At 43.5% G+C, this 21,451-nt stretch overlaps 2 protein-coding genes across 2 annotated transcripts in view; one reads left to right on the top strand and one right to left on the bottom strand.

The window, feature by feature from the left end:
- The window catches only part of LOC121170387 (breast cancer type 1 susceptibility protein homolog), a 64,713-nt gene extending 53,894 nt beyond the window's left edge, over positions 1 to 10,819 (bottom strand). The window contains exons 1-2 of the mRNA XM_041001527.1: positions 10,715 to 10,819; positions 3,797 to 3,850 (exon numbers count right to left, since the gene is read on the bottom strand). Coding sequence (XP_040857461.1) covers positions 3,797 to 3,850; positions 10,715 to 10,809 — 149 coding nt within the window. The 5' untranslated portion in view covers positions 10,810 to 10,819. The remainder of the gene's footprint in view (positions 1 to 3,796; positions 3,851 to 10,714) is intronic.
- A 1,784-nt stretch (positions 10,820 to 12,603) lies between these two features.
- Positions 12,604 to 21,451, top strand: part of LOC121170481 (next to BRCA1 gene 1 protein-like) — a 28,094-nt gene continuing 19,246 nt past the window's right edge. The window contains exons 1-4 of the mRNA XM_041001739.1: positions 12,604 to 12,702; positions 16,163 to 16,273; positions 17,952 to 18,014; positions 19,872 to 19,890. Coding sequence (XP_040857673.1) covers positions 12,610 to 12,702; positions 16,163 to 16,273; positions 17,952 to 18,014; positions 19,872 to 19,890 — 286 coding nt within the window. The 5' untranslated portion in view covers positions 12,604 to 12,609. The remainder of the gene's footprint in view (positions 12,703 to 16,162; positions 16,274 to 17,951; positions 18,015 to 19,871; positions 19,891 to 21,451) is intronic.

The raw sequence follows: 21,451 nt of genomic DNA on the forward strand, positions 1-21,451 counted from the left end.
AAACTCCTGGCAAACAAAATCACAGGGAGAGATGAGAGAGAAAGGGATTTTCCATCTCTGGTTCACTCCTCAGATGGCAGCACAGGCCAAGGCCAGGCCAGGAAGAAGTCAGGAGTCAGGAGTTGGTCTCCCACAGAGGTGCAGGGCCCATGGACTTGGGTCCTGTTCTGCTGCTTTCCCAGGTGCATTTTAAAGGAGCTGTATGGAAAATGGAGCAACTGGGACTCAAACTGAGTTCATAGGTGATGCTGGAACTGCAGGTGATAGTTTAACCCATTATACCAAAATATCATCCGGACATACTTTATTTCTAATCTTCATAGTTTTGCTCATCTATTTCCTCTGCCTGTTATTTCCTTCTTCCACAAGTTCTCAAAGTAAACCATGTTAATAAATTATTCTTAATTCACAATGATAGTATCTTCAGGACTAATTACACAGGTGACAGGAAGGCAGACAGTACACACTGTCAAAAGAATCTCATCAAGAGACCGGGTAAGTCTCATTGTAGAAAAGTTAATCCTCAGCTCTTTGAAACTGTTTAAACACTGGGACTTTCTTGTTTCACCAGGCATCAACCTATGAAAAAACTTATCACCAGAGAGTTGGGGACGCATAGCTCTAGAGGACACAATATCAAAAATCCAAACATTCTTATAGAAAGTTGTTTCCCTGGCAGGAAGCCAAGGGGAAAGGGCCAGAGGAATCAGAAGGAAACAAGAAAACAGACTGAAAGCTGGGTTGGGGGAGTGACACAGAAGATGAGTACAAGACCTTGGAAGCGGGGCAGAAGAATGGGACGAGGAATTCAGAGGGAGTAAGGCAAAGCCAGCTGGCAGATGTGTTAGAGAATCTCTCTCCAAAGCAAAGAGGTCTCCTGCAGCTTCACCCGGCTCGCGTTCTCCCTAAAATAGCAGCTGTTTCCTTTTTCAGATTGTGGAAACTTGCTAAGAATCTGGTGGAAATAGGGACTTCCTTCTTTTAAAAAGTACATGTCTATAAATTTTAATACTAACAACATTAAAAAAATTTTATGTCTTTGTTTTGAAAGTCAGTTACAAAAAGAGGAAGAGACAGATCTTTCACCTGCTGGTCCATCTACTATATGAATGTAGTGGGCTCGGTCTGGGCCAGGCCAAAGTCAGGAACCAGAAACTTTATCGGGTCTCACGTAGAGAGGCCATCCTCCGTTGCTTTTCCCAAACCACTATCAGGGAGTTGGATCGAAAGCAGAGCAGTTGGGAATGGAACCAGAATCTAATGGAATGCTGGTGTTATACTCAGAAGTTTTATCTGCTATGCTAAAGAGCCTGCTGGTTAATAAAATTAAATTTAAAATTGGATATAACTTTAGGAAATTCATGAACCCAAAGCTAAGAACCCTTAAATGGGCCTGGCATGATGGCTTACTGGCTAAATTTCTGCTTTGCAAGTACCAGGATCCCATATGGGCGTCAGTTCATGCCCTGGCTGCTCCACTTCCCATCTAGCTCCCTGCTTGTGGCCTGGAAAAGCAGTCAAGGATGACTGAAAGTCTTGGGATTCTGCACTCATGAGGGAGACCTGGAGGACATTCCTTGCTCCTATCTTCAGACTGGCTCAGCTCAAGCGATGGTGGCCACTTGAGGAGTGAACCAGTGGATAGAACAATTCTTTGTCTCTATTTCTCTCTTTGTAACTCTTTCAAAATATAGACAAATCTTATAAAAAGTATGTTGCTAGCATTAAAATTTATACATTAAGTATATTTATCCAGTTAATAAGTTAGATAAAATAAAATTAATGAACCCTTGAATTTTGGCTGGTGTGGTGACACAGCATACCAATTTTCCACCTGCAAGCACTGGCATCCCATTTGGGCGCCAGTTTGTGTCCTGAGTGCTCCACTTCCGATTTAGCTTTCTGCTTACAGCCTGGAAAAGCAGCAGAGGATGGCCCTAATTAAAAATCCTTTAATTAAAAAATTTCTCAAAGGATACATAAAAAAAGATCACTGTGGTTGTCTCCAGGGAGAGAGAGAAGCAGGAGTTCAGGGTGGAGGTGGCAGGAACATACTTTATGCCACATACACTTTTGTATTCACAAATTCATTACCAGAAATGGCTTGTTTTCCAATAAAAGAGGACTTTTGGGATGGTGTTGTGGCATAGCACATTAAATCTTCAGGTAGAAGGGTAGCCTACAAATATGAGAGGGATTAAAGAACAAAAATGGGAATTTTGTGCTACTGCTTAAGGGAAGAAGCACAGAAGCATGCTTTGGACGTAAACCAGCATTTATGCATCAAAATTCTTGCCCATGTTTGATAACTTTATTAAGTGGGTCTGAGCCCTTAATGGAGAGGAAGAGCAGGGGCTATGAGGCTCACAAACACCGCTGATAAACTGCTGGGAAGAATTTCAGATATTCCATGCCCAGAGAGCAGTCCACTTACCAACATTCCAGAAGGGGGAGAAGTGGTGGGCAAGCATACACAACTCCAGTCAAAGGCTGACTGCTGGCTCAGGTCTTCGTGGAAAAGCCTGCCTGGTCGGTTAGGTATATTCCCCCCATTAAACCTTGCTACGCTACTTACTATTGCTCATCTCATGTCTGAAATTCTTTTGTTTAATGATTTATTTTATCATTTCTATTTACAAGTCAGAGTTACAGAGGAGAGACATACAGATTTAGAAAGAAGGAGATCGTTCACCCACCAATTTGCTCCCCAAATGGCTGCAATGGCCAGAACTGGGCCAATTTGAAGTCAGGAGCCAGGAGCTTCCTCCAGTTCTCTCTGGGTGCAGGGTCCCAAGGCTTTGGGCCATCCTCTACTGCTTTTCCAGGCCACAAGCATGAGGCTGGTTTGGAAGTGAAGCCGCCAAGACTTGAAGCAGTGTTCATAAGAGATGCAGGTGCTGCAGTTAGAGGTTTAGCTTGCTACACCACAGCAATGACCCTTGAAGTTCTTTTCTTAAATGAAGACAAGGACCTCTGATCCAGTTGTGCCAGCCACATAGGGGACCCAAAGTGAGCTCTGGGCTCCTGGCCCTGGTTGGCCCAGCCCCAACCACTGCAGTCATTCAGGAAGCAAACCAGCAAATAGCAGGAGGAGCGTTTGCTTGCTTTGTTGTTTTGCCTTTCAACTAATTTTTTTAAAATTAGAAATGTATGCTTTTCAAGAACAAAAACAAAAAAGAAAAAAAAAAGACACTTAAAAACAAAAAGTTAGGCTGATGTTATGGCTCAACAAGCTAAGTTGCAGCCTAAAACTTGGACCCGCAATATGGGAGTGCTGGTTCAGCTCTGGCTACTGTATTTCCAATTCGGGTCCCTCTATTTTACAATACTCACAAAAAACAGAGTCAGACATTGTACTGCTGTGAATCAGTTACTTTTAGGCATGGCTGCAGCCATATTGGAGTGCCTAGACTGACCCTTGACTGCACCACATGCAGTCACATAGTCCGGCTCTTGCTAATGCTGCTGGGAAGTAGCAGGTAACTGCCCGAATGCTCGGGTTCCTGATACTCGTTTAAAGGACCTCGCTTTGGCCTGGCCCATCCCTGGCTGTTGCAGCTGTATGGGGAGTGAATGAACAGATGGAGTATCTCTCTCGATATAGATAAAGCTCTCACTTCCAAATAAACAAATCTTTAAAACAAACAAAAACTACAACTCAGACACAGTGAAAAATGTATTTTTCTTAGTTACTTAATTGTAGAAGCTAAAGCTTGCACAGTGAGCTTTCTCAGTACTACGAAAAACAAGGCACAAAAGTTATTAATAATAAACCACAAAAAACATTTATACTTACTTGCAAAATATATGGTCACATCTTGTGGAAACAGGTTCTTTAATCAACTCCAGACTAAAGGATACAGTAGAAGCGAAAAACAAGAGAAAAATAAATAAGGCATAGTGATTTATTTAAAAACATATTCTTTGCTAAATCTGTCTTTAAGTTGGTATAACTGAGTCAAGGCAAATCTTAAAAATCCACCCAATGGGCCCGGCACAGTAGCCTAATGGCTAAAGCCCCTGCCTTACATGTGCCAGATCCCATATGGGCACCAGTTCTAATCCCGGCAGTCCCGCTCCCATCCAGCTCCCAGCTTGTAGCCTGGGAAAGCAGTTGAGGACAGCCCAAAGCCCTGGGACCCTGCACCCACATGGGAAACCATGAAGAAGCTCTGGGGTCCTGGCTTGGGAATGGTTTGGCTCTAAATGTTGCCACTGCTTGGGGAGTGAATCAACAGATGGAAGATCTACCTCTCTGTCTCTCCTTTTCTCTGTGTATCTGACTTTCCAGAAACAATGAAACACAACATCTGAAAAAAAAAAAAAAAAAAGGAAATTAAGCCTGACAACGAACACTGAGGCTACGCTGTGGCACAGCTGGCAAAGCCTCTGCCTGTGACACTGACATCCCATATGAGCATTGGCTCATTTTCCCAGCTGCTCCACTTCTGATCCAGCTCCTTGTTAACAGAAAGCAGCAGAGCATGGTTCAAGCCCTTCGCATCCTCCCAGCTTCCAATCAGCTCAGCTCGGCCATTGCAGCCGTTTGAGGAGTGAACCAGTAGGTGGAAGACTTCTCTCATTCTGTTTCTGTAACTCTGCCTTTCAAATAGAAATAAAATAAATCTTAAAGAGAACTCTGATTTGTCCCTAAATCACAATTTCTAAGATAAGCTAGATATCAAGGAAATTCTCAGTGAAAGAGAATTGGATTCAGCTAGGATACCAGATGGCTTTCATTCTCACCACTGACTCAGTTCCGCAATAATTATATTTCAACATGGTAATTATAATCCAAGCTACGCAAACACACTGTAAACACAAACTCTGAACAGATGTAAACTCCAATATATAAAAAGGTAATGATGGCTGAAGGAAGAACCTGAAGACAGAATAGGAGTGAAAACGAAATAAATTAAAGCATTGCTCCTCTGGGTTCGAACGACAGTAAATGTTTACTAAAAAAGTGACTTAAATATTTTAAACACTTTTCCAACCTAGTAGTATTTTAAACCTACTTCATATCTGCATATTGAACTTCCAGCTTGTGCAAGCAACAGGAAAAAAGCTGGTTTAGGCTTGAAAATTACTACCCACCTGGATACATATTTTAGCAATTCTTCTGAATATTAAACATTTTATACAGCTATATGCAAAAAATTAGAAAGAAATACCAATTTTTGGAAGGATTAATCTTTGCCAGTGAAGAACCACAGCTATCAGGAGTAGTTAATATGGAAAAGAACAGAAAGGAAATTTCCTAGTCCCCACAGGTTTAGATAACAGATCTAAGAGGGACACTTCCTCCCCCAGGCAGGGGAACAGGAATTAATAAACGGAGGCAAGGATCCTGTTAGTGGATCAAACTGTATATTAGAAGACTGCTTCATGCTACTGAAATGTTAATTCCTCAATCCCCATCCTGATGCATATGTGACAACCTCTTTTAAAAATCTGATGCTCCGACAGGTGGCATGGCCCAGTGGCTAAAGTTAGAGCCCTGAACGCAATGGGATCCAATTTGGACACCGGTCCTAATCCTGGCAGCTCTACTTCCCATCCAGCTCCCTGCTTATGGCCTGGGAAAGCAGTCGAGGACGGCCCAAAGTCTTTGGGCACTGTTCCTGCGTGGGAAACCTGGAAGAGTCTCTAGGGCTCTTGGCTTCAGATCAGTTCAGCTCCGGCCCTTGCGGTCACTTGGGGAGTGAATCACCGGACAGAAGATCTTCCTCTCCATCTCTCTTCCTCTCTGTATATCTGGCTTTGTAATAAAAATAAATAAATCTAAAAAAAAAAAAAATCTGATGCTCATAATTTGGCTACTGAACATCAGCTGGTATCCATGCGTGTTATTAGACTTCGTGTGCACCAAGTCCATCACTGCTGAACAGCGAACAATCAATTAGAAATAATGGCCAACAGAAACTTAGTAGGTCAGCAGAAGATATTTTCATCCAATACACCTAAAAGAAACTAAGAAATTGTCCTATAGTACCACTTGAGATTTAATTGTACACTGTGCTATCCTGGGCTCTGCTGGAAAAAATAAATTAGGGAAGTAGGTATGATTCTCACCCTATAATGTTCCTTATAAGTCAGTTTAAATTTGACAATGACCAGTGTAAACAGTTTTAGTTTAGAAATTATCACAGCAGAGGAAAGAACTGTCAGAAGCTCAAAAACATAATTGCTGACTGAAAATAAAAATTTAACATTAACTTTCATTCTAATATCTTTAATTTTTATGTGCCGGAGTTTTTTAATTGATGGTTTAATCTGCCAGAATGAGAAAGAACATTATATCTTTATGACTGAATCCCATGGAAATGTAAAATAAATAGGCCCAGAAAATTAAAAAAAAGAAATTAAAAATAAATGGGTCCTAATGCCACATTTGAGGACTTTTTTATTATTCTTTTTAATTATCATGAGTAAATTTTGTGCTTTTTAACAAGCAATTTTGCCCCCTACAATGTCGTTTCCGACTTCTCTGACTGTGGTTTCAAATGAGGCTGTAAATCTGTTAGCTATTGCTTTTGTTTATCATAAATGCTGAAGGGAAAGGAAGATATCTATACATCTTGAGCTTTCTCTGAAAACAAAATTTGCATTGTCCTTATTCTTAGCAACTTGATTCCAAATATGAAATAACAAAGCCTATAAAACACAAACAAAACTTTATTTAAACTGACCCTCATTTATTTAGAAAAACATTTCAATTTATGTTTTGGATTTTATTCACTCCTAGACATTGTCATTTGCACACACCAGTATGCACAAGTTCTGGCACAGGGAGAGGTTCTGATGGAGGAGCTTGGGAAACTCCTCTGTGGGGACACAGTCCCTGCAGGTGAGTGCAAGAACCATGAAAGGGAGCAACCCAGACCAGGCCAGAGAAAGATACCCACCGGCATACACTTGGCATAGGTTGGGGGCAGACCAGGCTAAACCAGTTCACATCACCTGCTGGCAAATCCGAGCACCAGAACAAAGTGTGGTTCCAGCCAAGTTTGGTAGCAACACATACCAGTGCACATTACAGGAAGCCAAGGTGAGGTGAGCCGTACCAGATGTGGCAGCGGCCAAACAGCACACGTGAGAACCAGGGAGGGAGGGAGCAAAGCCGGCAGGGGAAATGTGGGCTCCCCTGCTAGACAGCTACTCCCACTGAAGAGTGTGTGTTGGGATGGGGGGCAGACCAGACCAGGCAGGGCTGCAACACCTGTGGGCCTCATGTGAGCTGGATCAGGGAAAAGCCAGGCTGAGCTGATTGTTCCAACTGGTACAATCATAAATTAGAGTGAGTGAGGGTTGGTTGGGCTTTGCCACTGCATCAGCTGGTAGAGGCTGGCACTGGAGACTAAATTTGTCAAGTTAAACTCCAGAAACTCCAGAGTGCATAATCTGGGAATGGGAGTGGCCTAGTAGGGAAATAGTGGACACCTCCCTCTTGGGTTACAACTCCGACTGGAAAGCATGAAAACCAGGACTGGGGCAGGGGTGGCTAGACAGAACATCACCTGCCAGTATGTGTATGGACTGGATAGTAGGGCTGGTTGGGTTGAACTAGACTCCAATGCCCATTGACATGTAGGAGAGGTAAATGGGATGTGGGACAGACTGAACAAGTCTGTGGTACATAGTGGCAAGCATGGGAATCAGGGTAGGGGGCAGGCCTGGTTGGGGTTATGGGGAGTCACCCTGACTAGGCTGCAGCTCCCACTGGTTTGCCTGAGGGTCAAGTGTGTGATGGGCAGAATCAGGCTGGACTGCAACACTGCTGGTTTGTGTGTAAGACAGGGCTGGAAACAGAACTGACCCAGCAATTGCAATGACCAGCATGTGCATAAGCTTACTGGGGCAATGGACTGTGCCAGATCCTCTACTGGCAAGCACACACAAGAATCAGGTCTGGGATCACCTCAGATAAAATTTCTTTGGGGATCCCTCCAACTGACCTGCTGATCTCAGAACCCAAATTATGAAGAGACTATGTCAGTCAGTGGATTCTGAAGAGATTTCATCGTGCACAGATGGCAAGATTGGCAGCAATTCAGAACTGTTGAACTACCAAAACTGCTTGAGCAGGACCCTCTGAGCATGCCCTGTAGGAGGACGTTGTGATCCTAGAAGGTCAGTGAGCACAGGATTACAGTTGATTGGATAATATTTGCATGAGAACAACGAAGTGGCTACCTTTTGTATACCTGATTCGATAGCATTTGTATAAGAACAGTTGGATGGACAGTATGTGTGTGAGAACACGTGGTGGAATATACAAGACAAAAGGAGTTCTAAAGAAAAACAGAAACTGTTACTGGGTTTTGTTGATGAGCTCAATACTTCCTCCCTTATCCCCATATGACCCTCAGTGTATAAAGTCTGATGCCACTAATAAACTTTGGCTTTGACCATCAGTCAGGGTCCAAGCGTGTTATTATCAGCTCCGTGCACCAAGTCCATCACTTCAGGACAGCGACAATGCCCCGCATCAGGGACCTGAGATGGGTGGGAAGCTGGGTGGGGCTTCTCCCATTGTTTCTCCCCTTACCTCAGATACAAAAAAAAAAAATGACATTAGTGTGGAAACAATGGTCTTACACACTTTCCTGTAACCCTTGAGCCTTTGTGCCCTAATCAAAATAAAATAATTAAAAAAAGAAAAATTAATTTAACTATCAAAGAACCAATGTAGTTGATTATACTCAATTCATTCAACTGAATTTTCAAGAACGGCTGCCATGCCCCAGGTAAAAATTCCGTCTACTCAGAACACAGAAGTAACTAAAACAAACTCAAGGTTCTACTCCTGTGTAATATACATATTCCCTGCATGTGGGGGAGACCCAGAAGAATCTCCTGGCTCCTGCTCTGGCGTCAGCTCAGCACTGGCCTCTGCAGCCACTGGGAGAGTAAATACAAGAAGATCTATCTCTCTGTAAATCCACCTTTCAAAAAAAAGATATTATGTACTTGAAAGGCAAAGAAAGAGGAGATCTTTCATCTGCTGATTCTTTCCCTAAGTGGTTGCAATAGCTGAAGTTGAGCTGATCTGAAGGTAAGAGTTTCCTTTGGGTCTCCCAAGCATGCAGGTCTTTGGGACACAGTCCACTGAAAAAGCCACAGGAGGGAGCTGGATGGGATGTGGAGCAGCCAGGACAGGAACTGGCACCCCATAAAAGGATCCCAGCTCTTGAAGGGAGAAGGTTAGTTAACTGAACCATTGTGTTGGGCCCAGAGTAGTGCTTTTAAATGCACAGAAAAGCAACAAGGACAACAACAACAAAACAACTAAAGATGTGAGGCCTGTATGGATGCTCAACAGACCAACTACAACTCCTCCAACTACAAACTCCAGCATCCCATGCGGGTGCTAATACATGTCCTGGCTGCTCCATTTCCCATCCAGCTCCCTGCTAATGGCCCGGGAAAGCAGTGGAGGATAGCTCAAATCCTTGGGACCCTGCACCCAAGTGGGAGATCCCAAGGAAGCTCCCAACTTTGGATCAGCTCAGCTCTGGCCATTACAGCCATTTGAGAAGTGAACCAGTGGGTAGAAGACCTTTCCTTCTCTCTGTAAATCTTTCTAATAAAAATATAATAAATATTTAAAGAAAAAAAGAAGCTCACTGGCTCGCATACTTAAGATCTCTGCATTTCTTGGCACGGCATTGTGGCACAGCAAGTTATATGTCCACCTGCAATGCCAGTATCCCAAATGGGAGCTGGTACCGTATCTTCTGATCTGTCTGATCCAGCTCCTCACTGTGCCTGGGAAAGCAATGAAAGATGAGACAATGCTTGGGCCCTTGCATCCAAATGGGAGACCAGGCTCCTAGCTCTGGCATGCTCTAGCCCCAACCATGGCAGCCATTTAGGGAGTGAATAACTGGATGGAAGAGCTCTGACTGTAATCCTGCCTTTCAAACAAATAAATAAATCTTTTAAAAAAAATAAGTCAATAAAAAACAATTGATAAATTTAAAAGAGCCCTGCATTAAAAAAAAAAAATTTGAAAGGCAGAGTGACAGGAAGGGAGAAACGGAGACATCTTGTACTTACTGGTTCACTCTCCAATGGCTGCAATAGGCAGGGCTGGTCCAGGCTGAATCCTGGAGCCTCATCAGGGTCTCCCATGTGGGTGCAGCCAGCCCCCAAGACCTCTGCATTTCACTTCATGCAAATTATACTTCAATTTTTTTTGAAAGGCCAACCTGAATCGTCCAATCCCCTCTTCATCTTAGATAAAGGCTCTTTCAAACGGTAAGATTTTGTGAAGACATTGAGTCGCAATCCTCTTCTTTAATTAAATGTACAGGGCTACTTTCAGCAAAAAGGACTGATCCACTAAGGGCTACCAATTCTTTGGGACTTTGTTTTGCCCTCATTAGTTGCATCCATATCAAGTTACCACTGTGGCCAGAGTTAATTCAGACCAGAATCCTGTCCCTAATCAAGACAGCCCAAGGTCAGGAAAGGTAAAGGATGAGTGTGTTAAGGAGGTTTGGGGGTAGCAGGCAACGAGACAAAGTGAAGAAAAAAAGATGAATGTTTTCTTTTATGTTTTTAAAGATCTTTAGTTTAGAAAAACAGTAATTTCAACAGTCTAATCTTAATAGATCCATTATATTTTATTCTCCCTACTACATAAACTCAATTCTACTCATCTGCAGTGGCCATAATTCCAATTCAATACACTCTTCTGCTGACTTACCAGATGGGACACTCTAAGATTTTCTGCATAGCATTCAGGATATTTTGTACTTCTTCCACATGAACTCCAGATAAATCCATTTCTTTCTGCTCCATTGGCCATCAACACATAAACCAAAAACACACATATAAGTAAACAATTTTAAAGGAGCTATAAATGACCTTTCTTAAGTTATTAATTTCAAGCATCATTTTAATGAGAAATTTAAGAGTACTTTATAATTACATCAACCCATAGAACTAACAAGAAAAGCCTCTGTTTAAAAAAAAAAGTTTACAAGATGCTTTGCGAAATTAAATCATTTGATAAAATTCTCCACCAATCACATCTGGTTCTCACGGGCTGGGTGCTGCCAGCTCGGCTTCCTCCGGTTAACGGGCTGTCTTATTTATTAACTTTCTTGCTTAAAACCAAAACCACTGTCCGAAAGGACAACAAAACCAACACCAGGGAACATTTCCCACTCCTCAAGAACAAACGTGCCGGAAGCATCTATTACTACGGACGCCCCTCCACTCCTCTCAGAAATGCCTGTGGATCTGACTCCAGAGGGTTCTCGCAGATTTTGAACTCCGCTTTCCCAGACACACTCCGGGCCCTTCTCCTTCAAGGACCCGCCCCTCACCTGCCAGCCCACCTTCTAACTCAAGGTGCCCTCCGTCCTCAAGGCACCAGCAGATCCGAGTACCAGGATCGGCCCCCGCCCCGCCCCGAGACACGCGGTGCCCTTTCCTTCTCCTCAGCGCCCCGCGCCTCCCGACCCACAAACTGTCTCTCTCCCCCCAGATTTACCTCAGATTCACAAAGTCCGAGGGGTTCCGCCCCGCCCCCTCCAGCCCGAGAAACACCCGGCTCGCGCTGCTTCAGGCGATCACCTGCTGTCCGGTGGTCAGCTGGACCCCTCCTGGATTCCTCTTCATTTCCCGGGGGGGCAGTCCGGGCTAGCAGGGCCCTAGGGCCTAGTTAGCTGAGAAACTTCCCCCTGGCCGGTAGTAGGTACAGAAAGCGCCAAAGAGCTCCGGACGCGCAGTCTCCCTTTCAACTTATCTGTAATTCCCGCGCTTTCCGGTCGCCACGGAAACCCGCCGCCGTCCAGCCTCTCAGAGGCCGAGAGTCCGGACACGTTGGCGGAAGGGCGGGGCGGAAGGAGCCGAGCGTCCCGCCCAGCCCCGCAGAAGCCCGGCCCTTCCCGCCCCGAATGACGTAATTAGAGAGGGACCAAGGCGTGAGTTTTCTGTTAGGCGGCTTGCTACGTCACAGACATTGCTGCCCCAGGGTTGAAATCGGCTGCCTGAGGCCTCAATATGAGCGCCAGAGTGCCCAAAGGCAGCCTATTCCCTCACCCTTCCTGCCGCCATGGAACTGTCCGGTTTAGGTAAATAAAACGATTGTTGGTAGGAGAAGGGGAAAGGAAACTACGACTTCCAGCATGCCTAGCGGAACAAAAGGCCTTCGCCATGGTGTGACTTGGGAAGTCTAGTCTTAACGGAGAAACGCTTCCTACCCTGGAGACGGGCACGAATCTCTCGGACCCCCGCACAGTTATGCACGCCGACAGCTCTGGACTGGAATGTTATGTGTACATATCTTGAGAGCGGCGACTGAAGAACCTGCAAGGCCTAGGAAGACTACAATTCCCACCCAGCCTCGCGACCTGTAAGGTCAGTGACCTGTGGGAACTCGGGCCCTGTGGGCCTGCGTCTGCGCACTCGTGCTTCCGCCCCTCGACCCCCGTGTTTGTTATTGTTGTGAAGCTCAGGTTGCTTCTGCCCCGCCCCCCTGCGCAAGCACAACCAATCCAGAGGGGTGGTGGCTTTTGAGGGACAAGCGGCCAAAGCCAATCATGTTGTCGGAAACTCAGAGAAACAGGGGACTAGGCCCTGTCTCTGTCCGCCATGTTAGATTCCGCCCGCAGGGATCGCGACAGAAGTGGCAGCGGACGGTGTTTGCACCGGCCTCCGCAGGCGCCCCCCGGGGGCGGAAAGCTGGTAAGCAAGCTGGCCGCGGTTACCTAGCGATGGGGTCATGTCGCCTTGAGAGGACTTGGGCAAGTTCAGGAGAGGCACCCTGCACAGAAGGGAGACTTTTTCCTTGTTCAGGGGCCGCCGATCTTCTCAGGAACCAGATGAGAGGAGCCGTTCGGGTTCCGAGGGAGCGAAGGGTCGGGTACGACCGCAGGGATGGAGGGCCCGGGGCTCAGAACGCCTGATGGCAGGCCGTGATTGCCCAGTACGAAGAGGGCCTGGGAAAGGGAAAGGGCAAGAATCCTGTCGGGGGTGATGACACTGTGTTGGGGACATGGAGTGCTAGGAAGCAGTCCCTGGAAAATGAAGTCTTGCACTGCCACCTCACCCCGTCCTCTTCTTTTTGAGCCGCCTCCCTCAAAGAGATCTCAGGGAACTTCGGTTATTGGAAACGCACCGTTCTTTCTTTTGGGTCACACACCAAGTTTTCAGGCCACACTATTGAAAGCCCGGATACCTTGTTGACAATGATCGATCAAAGCTCACATCCCCAGTTTGGCTTCATTAGGGAGTTTTTTGTTTTGTTTTGTTTTGTTGTGTTGTGTTGTGTTGTGAGATTGAAAAAAAAAAAACTGACATAGAGGAAAAGCTGACTAGGGCCAAGTTTAGGTGAGTCAGTGTCATGAGCTGATAATGCCAGTTATGCAGGCGGAAGGCTCGGACCGCAGCTACTGGACACTGCTCGCGGGAAATCTGTAAAGACGCTTGGAACAATCCATAGTTTGTTTCCAAGTTTCAAGATTAATACTCGTGCTGGAAGAATTTTCACATGTCGGCCTGAGAGCGATAGGCAGCTCTTTACGAAGACCTGGCTGTGGCCCAGCTAAACCAGAATCTGCCACTTCCTGTTGGCTCCCCAGTGGTAGAGCAGCTGGATGCGCTCCAAAGCAACAACTAATTTCTAATGGTGTAATTTGAGCAAGGGGGAGGAAGATGGATTTTCTTCTAAACTTTTGGAAGTATGGGAATGTGGTTCTGGACATTGGGAACTGAGAATGTGTTCTGGAATGTCCACTCATGGCAGACAGTCTCTCACTTCATTTCCAAGGTCCCAGGGAATTTATAGAGACAACAAAGGAAAATTTGGGGAGGTGGCTGTCTTTGCAGTAATTAAAAAAAATATATCCTGATATTCAGAGATTTCGAAGGGCGGTACATTATACTGTGAATAAAAACACTGTTTTGAAGGTTCTGAAGTCTGACAGAGAAACATGGAGCTGCCGTCCGCTGGTTCCTCCCCCACTGCCTGCAGTGGCTCTGCTAGTGTTGGTGAGGCATGCAGCAGCTTTACCTGTAGTCATTTCTATACTCAGACATGTTTGCGAAGAGTTTGCACACACATTTTTACTTGATCCTCACAATAACATTGTGAGGCAAAAAAGAGAGCTGAGGTGTGGTGTGTTTTACATAAAGACCAGAGAATCGGTCTCCTAACTTGCTCATAGCTCAAGCTGCCTCCCCTTCTGACACTGGAAACTTGGGGGCCTTAATCTCATCCATCTCTTATCTCCTGCTCCTAGAATAGAATCTGGCTCTTTGTTGCTACAGATTATAAGTCTGCAGGCATGTAACTTAAATTTAGCTTTAAACCACTTAAACTTTTTCCTATTGAAAAACAAACCAATTCAGCATGTAACAGCTCATTGGCAAATAAAATTCTTTATTTCAAAAAAAAAGGCCAGAGTAGATATTTTTTTATTAAGGAATTATTAACCTCTTAGGAGTCGTGTATAGTTTTGTTTATTCTTATCATTTAGAAGGGCATGCTCGTACCTTTTCAGATGAAAGAATGAATGTCAGGATAATCCACCAGGGAAGGTGTATGTGTAACAAGGCTGTTTCTACATTGGTAATCGTGGAAGTGAGCACGGAGGGATTTATTATGTTATGCTCTTTACTCGTGTAAAGATTTAAAAGTTACCATAGCAAATTAACCCTTTAAGCATAACATAACAAATGGCCCTTTTTTTAAAAAAAGTTGGATTATTGTAATTTGGTTAAAATTTTACTTGATTATGGTCAGTCTAGTATTAGGGGAAAGGGAGTGCCAAAGGCGCAGATGAAATGAGGGTAGCCCTGCGTTGTGATTTCATTACTTTCCACTTTGGAGCATGATTGAAATTTGCCATTCAGAAAAAAACAAGCATCAGATTATAAAAAAACAGTACATGGAGGAAGGTACCGCTTTCCACCCCTTTGTAGTTTCTTGGCCAGTGTTTTGGCCACTGAATTTTTGGATTCATTGTTGTCGAAAGCTACTTCCTCAAGAAAAATATACAATGCCTGTCCGTGAGGGCAGACACCTTGTCTACCTTATCCATCTTCTTATCTCCTACTACTACTAGTAACTCTTTGTTTTAATTAACAGTCATAAAGTGTCATAAAATCCTTCAGGATTTTATAGTTGCTGAATGACTGGTGAATGTGGTCAAATATAAATATTCCTAGCGGAGTTATGTTTAGTGTGGAAGTACCAGTTAACTGTAGGAGTAAGTTTTGCAGCTGAAGCACAGATCTCTGTGGCTTGGAGGGTGAGGTATCCTTTCTCTACATGGATATAGGAGGATGTAGAAACATCTCTCTCCCACCTTTCCCCTCTATGCCCACTCTCCCTGAATGTATTGCTGTTATTTCTTCACCTTTTCAAAAAAAGAATTTATGCATATCTGTATTTACAAATTGTACATATGTGTCTGGTCATGAAACTACATGAAGTGGTGATTGTCTCAAAAGAAAACCGCAGGAGTAAAAGAAATTGGACATTGAAATTTGTTTTAAGTTAAAAAATAAAAATTATCCAGCGCCATAGCCTAGTGACTAAAGTCCTCACCTTTCACTCACTGGGATCCCATATGGGTGCCAGTTCTTATTGCAGCTGCTTCATTTCCCATCCAGCTCCCTGCTTGTGGCCTGCAAAAGTAGTAGAGGACAGCCCAAAGCTTTGGGACCCTGGGAGTCCCGGAAGAAGCTCCTGGCTCTTGGCGTCAGATCAGTTCAGCTCCAGCCATTGAGGCCACTTGGGGAATGATCCAGTGGACAGAAGATCTTTCTCTTTGTTTTTCCTTTTCCCTATGAATCTGCCTTTCCAGTAAAAATAAATATATAGAAAAAAATAAAAATTATCTACAAAAAAAAAATTCCAGGTTGAAAGACAAAAATCTTTATGGCATAGTTTTAGCAATGACGTCTATATTTTTTGCAGTGATTTCTACTTCTCAATGAAATTTGAAATTTGTCTTAACCCACCTACTAGATCATAAATTCCTTTAGGGCAGGGACATTTCTCTTGTATGCTGGTGTGTCGCCCAAGCGTGCCCTGTATTCAAGTCCTCACGAGTACTCCTTGAGTAAATGTTGTCAAGAGTCGTCCGAGCCCTTTCTAATGTGTTTTCTTTCTGTCCCCCACCCTCTGCATCAACTCCAGCACCACAGCATGGAACCACAAGTTACTCTAAATGTGACTTTTAAAAATGAAACTCAGAGCTTTCTGGTTTCTGATCCAGAAAATACAACTTGGGCTGATGTGGAAGCTATGGTGAGTCTTAACTTTGTTTTGTTTCTCAATGGTTGAGGCATACATATTTTTCCTAGAGTTAGCTGTTTTTAGCAGTATTATTTCATGGCTGTTAAGACTTTATATTTGCCATTTCTAGGACTTTGGGAGAATGACTTTGGGAGAGTTCAGTATTTGTCCAGGAGATGTATTCCCAGAAAGGGAACAAGTTCCTTCTGGAACAATTTAGAAAGGAAACACATAATTTTTTCAAAGTAAGCTAGGATGTGGAAAATCTATTAATTTTAGAACAGTGTAAGGAATTGTGCCTCTCCCGGCAGGCCCCAGGGGGATGTTGGTGCCTGAGCACAGATTTGCTATTACTTGTGAAGGAGGAAGGGTGAGGCCTAGCTCTCACCACAGCCAGCATTGCGTGTACTGCCAGGTCAGAGGTTGGATAGCCCAGACCCGGCAGGAAAAAATGCCATAGGTGCTTAGACAGCAGTTCATCTGTGCTTCTTTGCTAATGCTCTTCCTCTTGGTTTGCCCTTTGTACCCTTTTATTTTTGTTCAGTTTACAGTGGTGAATGTTTTACTTCTTTTGTGACTGTGGAACTAATGAGACTTAGTAAAAACCTACTTTTTCCTGGTTATGTGTCATGGTAACTAAAAAGAAGTGGTGGAGAGGCCTTAAAAGACGATCTGATTAGTCCTCTTCCTTCTGGAAAATATCTCTTTGTACCATCTTAGATTGATGATTACTGAGAAAGTTGGTTCTCATTTGTCAAATGATCTGAAAGTCAAACAAATATGTTTCTCTAATAAGCCAATGATATGTATTTTTTTTTTAATTGTAAAACTTAAATTGCAAAAGAGTAATAAAGCCCATTAAAGAAACAGCAATCCAAGAAGATATAAAGAAAAAAATCAATATCCCCTTAAAACTTCAGTCCACAGGATTATTGGTGTTATTGAGCCATGATGCAGTAAACCCTTGTTTATCAGATTGTTTCCAGTATTTTTTTGTGTTTCTTTTTGCCACTGTAAAATAAACTACAAAAGATATTGCTCTCCTCAAGTAACTTAGGCATTGTTGTATAGGATAAACTTTATCCTATCCAGCGATGAGATTGCAGGTCATAAGGCATGTCCTTTATAGTGTGAAAGATACTGTTCCGTGTATTGCGGCAGTTGTAGGAACTCTTGCAATATATGATGATCTCTGAATTTTTTAAATTAGCTTTAAAAATTGGTGAGCTCTTCCGGTAAGATGGCATCTTATGGCTCTAAGATGCATTGTTCTTAATGACCGGAGAGGTTGAATATTTTTATATGTGTGTTCAGGCTTTAAAACTTTTTATTATTCTGATAAAATGAACTTATTTGCTTGAGTTTGTGTTGTTCTGACTACCAGCCAGGTTGAACATGCTTTTGTATATTTTTTGGGTGTTCTGCTTTTCTCGTCTGCGAATTTTCTGTACATTTTTTTACCATTTTACCTGGGTTATTGATCTTATTAGCAGCTTTGTTGATGCTCTGTATTGCACATATTAACCCTATGTTAAGAATCGTAAATATTTTTGCACATGTCTTTTGAGTACTGGTATTTTATAGCCCTATAAAGTCTTTGAAATGTGCCCATCTTTGTTTTTTAATGACTTCTAGATTTCTGTTAGAAATGTTTTATGTCATAATCATACATAATATATTTTCTTTACAGGTGAAAGTTTCATTTGACCTGAACACTATTCAGATAAAATACCTGGATGAGGAAGATGAAGAGGTAAAAAAATGTTTTGGCGCCCGCTCAGTATAGGGGTCTTGCTTCTCTGGGAGAATGCAGAGCTGGAAGAGGTCAGAGTCGTGGCTGCTGCATGCAGCAGCTTCAGTGTATAGGTTGGAGAGAGACCATTTAGCCAAGGGCTTCCACTGAGAATCCCAGCAGACATACCTGACTCCCCCCTCCAGCCAGTGCAGACCCTGGAAGCAGCAGTGATAGTTCAATGAGAGTTCTCTGCCTCTCACATGAAAGGAAGAAGTGCAGGTTGAACATCCCTGCTCAAAAATCTGAAAACTGAGCCTGGCATCATGGCCTAGCGGCTTAAGTCCTCGCCTTGAACGCAGCGGGATCCCATATGGGCACCGGTTCTAATCCTGGCAGCTCCACTTCCCATCCACCTCCCTGCTTGTGGCCTGGAAAAGCAGTCGAGGACGGCCCAAAGCCTTGGGACCCTGCACCCGTGCTAGAGACCCAGAAGAGGTTCCTGGTTCCTGGCTTTGGATCGGCACAACACCGGCCGTTGCGCTTACTTGGGGAGTGAATCTGTATATCTGACTTTGTAATGAAAATAAAATAAATCTTTAAAAAAAAAAATCTGAAAACTGAAATGCTGTCCAGCCCAACACTTTTTGCTCACTGCTGTGGTGCCACATTGGACAATTCCACATTCACATGACAGGTTGCAGTCAAAATGTAGGTGTGCTATGGAAACTGTGGGAATTTAGCTTTGGGCCATGTATATGAGGCATATATGAAGCATAAAGGACTTTTGTGTTTAGGCTTCAGTCTTATACCTGAAGAAATCTCACTGTATATATACCAAAATCCATAGCACTTCTGTACCCAAGCATTTTGGATAAGGAGTGCTATAATTGATAATTGTACATTCTGAAATGACTTGTAGGATTTGAAATAGAATTGGGAAATAGGAAAACAATATTGCAGAATATCTTAGAGATATCTTTTTAAATTTGTAAATATCTTAATTTCAGATGTACCACAATCTGCCACTTAATTTGTTAATAAGGAATAACCTTTAAGTGTTATAGTGCAAAGTGATATTAGGTATCTGGTACAGTAAGAGCATCTGTTTTACCTATGAGATACAAAAGCTTTTTATTTTCACATTCATTGGGGCTTTTTTAAATTAAATATTTGTTTTATTTGAAAGGTAGATATACAGAGAGGAGGAAAGATAGAGAGGAAGATCTTCCGTGCTCTGTTCACTCCCCACATGGCCACAGTGGCTGGAGCTCAGCCAGTCCAAAGCCAGGAGCTTCTTCTAGGTCTCCCATATTGTTGCAGGGGCCCAAGGGCTTGAGCTATCCTCCACTGCTTTCCTAGGCCATAAGCAGGGAACTCTTAAACTGGTGCTATGTCACAGCACTGGCTGCCCACCTTTTATATTATTGGTGTTTTCTTGGTTTCCTATGTGAGTGCAGGGGCCCAGGCATTTGGGCCATGCTCCATTGCTTTTCCAGACTATAAACAGGGAACTGGATCAAAGTGGAGCAGCTGGGACTCAAACCGGCACGCATATGGGATGCATGTAGCACCACAGGTGGTTGCTCGGCTTACTACACCATGGCACTGGCCCCACAAAAGCTGCTTGAAAGGTACTACTTCAGCCACTACCCTCACCACTGTGTTATGGTGTTCCTTAATGTACCTGAAATAAAGGCAGACACAGAAGTAAAGCAACAATTGTCACAAACGGTGTTCATGATTAGTAGGTCATACTGGGAAACCTGAACTCCCCTGACCTAAGATTTTGCCTCTAGCCTATGAAGTGAGTCCTAATGACAGTATACTTGATTGACAAGATGCTTATAATGTATTGTTGCTTCTTTCCTTTTACAGGTGTCTATCAACAGTCAAGGTGTGTCCCTGAGAAGATACTCACCTTTACTGGAAACCTTCAGTCTCTTCAACAGGGCATTTCCAATTATGCTCAAACCTCATTGCAATTTTCATTTTAGAGTAGAATTTGATATTCTGAAAACTGATATTACATTAATTATTCATTAATAGGCATTTAATTACATATGAGAATTTTACTGGATTGCAGGCTTATAGCTAGAGCAGTTCCTTTGAATAAACCCCAAGCTCGGCTTTTATGTAAATTCTCAGAAAATAATATGTCTCCCAGTTAGACATATTTATCTCTGACTTGGTATGTGTGTATGTTAATATTCGCTTATAAACAGGTAGTGTTCCAGATGACTGGTTATGCATAGCTTAGGGTTCATTTTTGCATAAAGATTATGTTTTATACAAATATTGACACTAAATTCCTTGAGCTCTGAGTTTCATAACACGCTGTGTGAAGAAAGGAATTTAAGTTGGGGGAAACTGATTTGTGGTAGCTTCTCTTTGTCATGGGGTATGAAGGGAGTTTGACAGCAAAAAGATAGTAGCTGTTTATATATAAGGACTGTAGGATAAACTAAGAAATTTTTTTAAGATTTCTTCATTTGGGGTTGGCATTGTGGTGTAACTGATAAAGCCACTGCCTGCAGCCTGTAACACTGGCACCCAGTTGAGCTTTGCCACTCCGTTTCTGATCTAGCTTCCTGCTAATGGCTGAAAAAAGCAATACAAGATGACCCAAGTGTTTGGGTACCTGCTACCCACTTGGAAGACCCAGGAAAAAACTTCTGGCTTCCAGGTTCCGCCTGGCCCTGCCCCAAGTGTTGCAGTCATTTTGGGAGTGAACCAGTAGACATATTTATTGCTCTGCCTTTGAAGTCTTTTAAAAATGTTGATTTATTCAAAACAGGAAGATATCTTCTGTTTTGTTACCATCTGGTTGCCATCTGGGTCTCCCACGAGGGTAACAGGAACACAAATACTGCATTAGCAGGTATATTGGCAGGAAGCTCGTGGGAACCACAGCACTGGGACTTGAACCACCACTTGGATATGGGGTGTGTATCACCAGTGGCAGGCCAACCCAGTGTGCAATAGCACTAACTTCAGGCTAAGAAATTTTTTTTTTTAAGATTTATGTAAAATCAGGTATGTAGAGGGGAGGACAGAAAGGAAGATCTTCCATCCAATAATTTGCTCCCCAAGCAGCCGCAACAGCCTAGAGCTGAGCCAGTCCAAACCCAGGAGTCCAGAGCCTCTTCTGCATCTCCCACACGGGCATAGGGTCCCAAGGCTTTGGGCCGTCCTCGACTGCTTTCCCAGGCCACAAACAGGGAGGTGGATAGGAAGTGGGACTGCCAGGATTAGAACTGGTGCCCATATGGGATCCCGGTGCATACAAGGCAAGGGCTTTAGCCACTAGGCTTTCACTCCAGGCCCAAGATGTTATCTTAAATAGTTCCCACTGCCCCTTTAGCCCCCTAGAGCAGGAGTAGCTCTAATCCACTATCTTAGCAAATGTAGTGAATGTAACGCACTAACTGTAGTCTGTGCATTAGATCTTTAGGATT

This window comes from Ochotona curzoniae, unplaced genomic scaffold (assembly GCF_017591425.1).
Source record: "Ochotona curzoniae isolate NIBS_2020 unplaced genomic scaffold, NIBS_Ocur_1.0 scaffold_2453, whole genome shotgun sequence".
Lineage (NCBI taxonomy): Eukaryota > Metazoa > Chordata > Mammalia > Lagomorpha > Ochotonidae > Ochotona > Ochotona curzoniae.